The sequence below is a fragment of the Triticum dicoccoides genome, chromosome 2B (assembly GCF_002162155.2).
Source record: "Triticum dicoccoides isolate Atlit2015 ecotype Zavitan chromosome 2B, WEW_v2.0, whole genome shotgun sequence".
Taxonomy (NCBI): Eukaryota; Viridiplantae; Streptophyta; class Magnoliopsida; order Poales; family Poaceae; genus Triticum; species Triticum dicoccoides.
In genome coordinates this window covers 195,642,126-195,648,276 of record NC_041383.1, presented here as the reverse complement: position 1 = coordinate 195,648,276, position 6,151 = coordinate 195,642,126, and the positions used below count along the sequence as shown (strand labels likewise).

The following is a 6,151-nucleotide window of genomic DNA, read 5'->3' as shown; positions in this document are numbered from 1 at the left end:
CGGATCCATTTGCTCCCTCCTCTTCTTCCTCCCCCGCATCGTCCGGCTCACAGCTCCGCCGCGCGCGCCCGCTCCACAGCCGTTCTCATGCTCTTCGCCGCAGCTTCGGAAGAGCGCTCCCAAATTTGCCTCAAGACTACTGCCAAATTTGCTCACGCCGTGGTTGAGGTGTTTGGACCGGAGTATTTCAGAGAACCAAATGCGCAGGACACGAAGAAGTTGTTGGTTATTAGAGAGGCAAGGGGGTTTCCAAGGATGATCAGATCAACTGATTGTATGCATTGACAATGGAAAAACTGCCCCAAAGGTCTGCGGGAATGTATCAAGGTCACAACAGAGAGGCCACCATCATACTAGAAGCGGTGGTATCACATGACTTATGGATTTGGCATGCTTTCTTTGGAATGCCGGTTCTCACAAAGACATCAACGTGCTTCAACGATCTCTGGTGTTCAGGAGGCTTTGCAATGGGGGAATCACCGCCGTGCAACTACACCGTTAACGGCCGAGACTACAACATGGGATACTATCTTGCCGATGGTATCTATCCTCAGTGCGCGACATTTGTGAAGATCATAGCCGAGCCGCGTGGCAATAAACAGAGCCACTTTGCAACAATGCAGGAAGCGGCTAGGAAGGACGCGGAAGGGCATTTGGTGTGCTTCAAGCTCGTTGGGGAATTGTGCGAAGCACTGCAATGATGTGAAAATCGGAAACTTTGTGGCAGCTGATGATATGTTATGTTATTCTGCACAATATGATTGTCGAGGATGATGGTGATGATGTAGCCCAAACTCATGATTTCGAAGCACTCGGAGCACAAGTTGAAATCCTGAAAGATCAAGATGCGGCTCAGCTTATGAACTTTCTGCAGATGCATCAGAATCTTCGAAATCAATGGGTGCACACGCATCTACTCAATAATCTTGTGGAGCACATGTGGGTCCACAATAGCAGCCAAGGAGGCAATGCTTGAGTTTGACACTTCAAATAAATTTTATGTAAATGCTATGTATGATTGATACCAACAATTGCTATTTACATGTGATATTGTGTTGCATGATCGAATTGCATGTATGTGCGTCGATTTGAAAGTCCGAATTTAAAATACGTAGTCCGGATTTGAAATACGTAAATGCATGGAGGGAAATATGATGGCCCGTCCGGATGTGCCCGCGAGATTGCCGGGACGGGTCCGCGGCCGGTTGAGGGGCCTTATTTGCGCGGGCGCATCCGGGGCCGTTTTGAGTGGCCGGCTTTGCCCAGTCCGGCCTTAGATGCTCTTAGCTGACGAGTGAGAACAGAGCCCCGCTGTGTTTTTGTGTGCGATTGTTCATAGCATCACATGGATTTCATCAAGTGTACAAATGATCATCGCATGTTCGAGATCAGAATTAAGAGTAGTCAACTCGTTCCATCCAAATATGATACCACCACCACTACAAATTTTGTATGGAGTACTTAATTACTGGTATAATATATTCATTCATGACAATAACCAACTAAATAAACAAGCTAGGCACCAAGTACATAACAGCTCAACTCCTCTGTTCACATGCACAACTCAACGCCTAATTAGACATAAACAAACAAGAAGGCCACGACACGGAGAGAAGAAAGAAAAGGAAAATTTTAATCACAGGCCATGAGTGAGTGCGTGAGAGTGACCACACACGCACTGATGACTGATGCCTGATGCCTGATTGCTCTGTCTCTGCCCATGGCGCGTCGCCTGCCGATCACATGACGCTGCACCCGGCGTTGGGGTCCTCGCCGCAGTACGGCTGCTGCTGCTGCTGGTAGTACGGCTGCCGGTTGCCGTGGTACCACCCCTGGTGGTCGTGCACCGGCACGCCGTAGTACCCGCCGGCCGGCACGGGCGGCCTGCAGCACTGGCAACCCCCGCCGCACCCGCCGCCGCAGCCTCCACCGTAGTACGACGGCTGGGCCGGCTGGCCGTACGGCGTCGGGTCGTAGCTGTAGGACATGGGCCCGGCCGGCGCCGGCCAGATGGACGGCACGGCCACCCCCTGCGCGGCCACGGGCGGCGCCATCATCGGCGGGCCCAGCGGCTCGCCGCGCGGCGGCTGGGGCCCGCCTCCGCCCTGCTGCTTGGCCTGCTTCATCTTCTCCAGGAGCGGGCCGAGGTCGGCCATGCTCATGCCGGGCGGCAGCGGCGGCATGGCCTTGCCGGGCTTGGCGTCCGTGGCCGGCGGCGCGTCGTCGAACTTGACCTTCTTCTCCGGCTTGGCGGCCGCGGCGTCCTTGGGCTTCTCCTTGTCCGCCTTCCCGCCGCCATCCTTGGGCTTCTCCGCCTTCCCGCCGCCGTCCTTGGGCTTCTCCGCCTTCCCGCCGTCCTTCTCGGCCTTGCCGCCGTCCTTGGGTGCCTTCTGCTTCTCGCCACCGCCGCCGTCCTTGTCCGCCTTCTGTTCCTTGCCATTGACATGCATCTCCTTGATCACCCGGCCGGCCTCGCAGCAGAGCTTCCTGCACAGCTTGTCGGGGTCGAACGGCCCGGACACCGTCACGGCGTTGTTCTTCTCGTCGAAGGAGATGGTCTTGATGTTCATCTTGTCTGCACAACACAATCCATTGCATGCACGGTCAGCCTACGGGGTTGACGACGCTGGCCCACCCACCGTACCTTCGCAGGCACGTGGGCCCACGTGTCAGCGGCGGCCACGAGGCCATAGCGGCTTCTCTGCATGGGTGATTGACTGATCTGTGACGGACGGGAGTTAAGTTACCTTGGATCTTGCAGAGGACCTTCCTCATCTTCCTGTAGCATCGCGCGCATTCAAGGTCAACTTTGAGGACAACCGTGGAGATCTGCGACGAGATCGAGGGGGGTTAAATGAAGGAGAATGCAGCTGAGTATTAAAAGTAGATCCAGGTGTGAGTCTCACACTCACACTTGACAATTGTTAATGCAGAGTTTAACTGTACTACTCCCTCCGTCTAGATAAGTAAGTCATCTTAGGTTGTGCACCGTGACGAAGAAGGAGGAGAAAACGAGAGAAATTAATGTTCATTTGCTAATTAATAGCATTGCATGCAATGAACTAACCACTGCATGTCGTGTTTGGTAGTCTCAAGTCATTAAAAACATGCACACTCCACATCTTTTATTGGTTGATATGTCAAGAAACAAGAAACGAGATAGACTTTAATGCACCACGCCTAAGTGTTTTGGAATTATTTAGTTTTCATAAGATGACTTACACACCTAGACAAAGGGAGTACCTAATAGAAGTACCAGGATGAGCTATAGCTTCCAGAAGGAAGGACTCGCTCTGTCACTCACATGCTCAGATTACAGTCGGAAAATTCTTAATTTTGTTATGAGAAAGGAAGCAACTGTCGCCAATTCTTCAGCCATGGCGTTTACAAATGACCCTCTTAAATATTCGACTCAATGCTTGTTACAGTTTACCGGTAGTACTATTAATCCATGAACTGTCCTAACACTGAATATTGGAGCAAATCGTTTCATCACAACAAATTCAGTGGGAAAACTTGTGACACTGAAATGTGAAACAAACACATCTATTATGAGAAAACGACGGGCTTTTGTGCTCGTTTTCCAGTTTGGCTCAAAGGATGATGTTGAAATCAGTTGGCAACGAAAAGGGAAACGCGCGTTGATCCTGGCAGCAAAGCGGTGGGTGAAAAGGAAAGGGGTGACATCAGATACAGGAAATAGGGACTGGAGTTTGAGGTCAGAGCCCGAGAGATATTTGCTTGCTGCGCACTTCATTTCTCATGGCGTCTCTGGTTTGAGTACTCGGCACTCCAACGACTTGTGGGGGTTCAGACGAAAACGTGGCGTTGTCCATGGAGCTGCTGTCAATCTCTGACAGAGATGACAGTTGGTTTGGACAAGAGGAGCCGAGATCAGCTTCGTTGCCAAGTGAACTGGTGAAGAGTGGCTAAAGGAGAAGCGGAACACAGATCAAATGGCATGAACTAGGGAAGAGGGCCTAAGAACTTCAGAGAAACGAACGCTCGGGCTGGAAGAACTTCAGAGCGCGGATCGCGCGCGCACCCACCCCACCCACGCGGTAAATCGAGAAGGAGACCGGGGAGAAGCAGGCCAGGCCAGGCGTTGTTGTTACCTTGTCCGCCATGGCAATGGCGCCGCCTGAGGCGTGGTCGTCACCTTCAGAGGAGCCTGTGCTGTGTGATGTGTGCTCTCTGTGGAGGAGAGAGAGAGGGGGGAGGGGGAGGACGAAGAAGAAGAAATATGGATGAGAAGACCGGTGGTGGGTGCGGCGTTTTAAGCCGGGTGTCCTACGCGCACGCACAGGCGCAGGCGCGGGCACCAACCCTGGCGGCACACCGACGGGCGGGCCCTCCGGTCCTCTTTGACCTGACCCGTATTAGCTGTGCGGCATGTGCGAGTACATACACGCACATTTCGTCAGTCCAGTCGGTGGGCTGTGGCTCTCCCGCCTGCGTCGGGCACGCACCGGCACCACCTGCCGCGCCAAATCAAATCACCCAGCCCAATTCTAGCACCAGAGAAATGATAAATGGCGAGCACCTCCGTCTCTGAGGAAAAAGAATTGGGAAATGGTGAGCACCGTTCTACACGAATACACAACACAAAGGCATTCATAGTGCTACTGATACTGACTACTACACTCCACTTGCTAGTGTCACTAGAGTAGGTTGAGTGAGTGACGTTCAGTGGTGGCAAGTGAGCTGCTAGTGATGTGGGCTGCGTTTTGTTGTCTAGCCAGCCCTGGGGAGCGGGGCCGTCTGCTCCATGCGGCCAGCCAGGCATGTCAGCACCACAGCCAAGCCAGGCGGCCGCCGATTTCGACACCTCACCGGCACGCGTGACACGATAACGCTCCTGCTGCCACGGCGACTGTGCACCGGGGGCAAGTGCCGCCCCCGTGCATCCGGCGGGTGCAAGTGCGCGAAAAATGCCGATAGATAAATGGAGGTGGCTGGAGCACCATGTCAGCAGCAAAGAAAACGAGGAGATTTTGTGCGCGACATTTCACCGGACTCCGCCTGCGCGAGAGGCCTGGGCGCTCTGGTGCTGCAGCGCAGGGAGCACGCCTCTTGGCTTGCTCAATTGGCTCTGGGAAATCTCTGCGTAGGGTTAAGTTTCTGGTGATTATTTTACTGCTAGCTAATGGGCAGTAGATAGAGGCGAACGTGATGGATTAGGCCACCAACCAGGAGATTTAATTAGTATACTGGTTCGTTGGTAGTGCCTTTTGATTCATCATACGCACGGCGATCTTCAGCGGGCGAAATGGCCTTTTCCTCCAAAGTGCTGCACAACTCATGTGCCATTCATCGTGAGGTCGCCAGAAAACAACCATGGGAACCTTCCTGTGTCATTGCCACTTCCTTTTAGGAGCAAGATGCCACCGGAGACGGCCGCAGCCCGGAATGGGTGTAGTTTCCGGCGCTCCGTGGATGCCCCCCTCACATGGAGAAAAATCCAAACAATCATTTGCGGATCGTTAAGTATGTGGTAGTACGACCGATGCTGTCAGAATCCGGTGCCGGCTAACGTGCAGTCTGCAAGCGGGGCAAGATGCACAGCCGTTCGATTCGCGACCGGCGAGGCAGCATGTGTGACAGTGGCAGCCAGGCCACGGCTAACCAAGGGCCAACCACCGAGCGAGCTTGGGGGGGGGGGTAGGATCGCGGCGAGGGTGGCGGCGTCGTGCACGTATGCGCCTGTTCTCATGGCGTTTGCGCCTCCGTGCTACCTACCTGACATGTGCCTCACGGGCATTTTTCATTTCCCTTGCCCGTGATGGCTTTGTGTCGGTGCTTCGGCCTGTCGCGTTACAGGTGTGAACGAACGTTTGACAGCGCGTTCCCAAACGAATACTTCCTACGTTCCTAAATACTTTAAAATATGTCCATATACATCCGTATGTACTCTCTTTGTTTCTAAATATTTGTCTTTTTATAGATTTTAACAAGTGACTACATACGCGAACCAACCTTTAGTTGGGATGGTTAGGTTGACAGTGGTATCTCCAGTCCACCAGGGTTCAAGTTCTGCCATCTCAAGATGATATGCCGGCTCAGTTCATGAGAGTCGTTGTATCAATAGATGATACCCTGTGTGTTGCCGCGATAGCTTTGTTAAAAAATGTGTAAATAGTTGCTAAAAATA

General features: G+C 53.0%; 1 protein-coding gene across 1 annotated transcript; it reads right to left on the bottom strand.

The window, feature by feature from the left end:
* Positions 1-1,423: 1,423 nt before the first annotated feature.
* On the bottom strand, positions 1,424-4,256 carry LOC119363025 (protein PYRICULARIA ORYZAE RESISTANCE 21-like). The gene is made up of 3 exons (XM_037628325.1): positions 4,116-4,256; positions 2,748-2,829; positions 1,424-2,575 (listed from the first exon to the last, which is right to left on the bottom strand). The coding sequence occupies exons 1-3, from the start codon at positions 4,125-4,127 to the stop codon at positions 1,740-1,742; spliced, it is 930 nt and encodes a 309-aa protein (XP_037484222.1). The 5' UTR covers positions 4,128-4,256; the 3' UTR covers positions 1,424-1,739.
* Positions 4,257-6,151: the final 1,895 nt, after the last annotated feature.

Excerpts from the sequence above, each read along its gene's own strand:
- LOC119363025 (XM_037628325.1), bottom strand. Across the intron at positions 2,576-2,747 it reads GGTCCTCTGCAAGATCCAAG|ACAAGATGAACATCAAGACC; the intron begins GTAACTTAACTC and ends TGTGTTGTGCAG.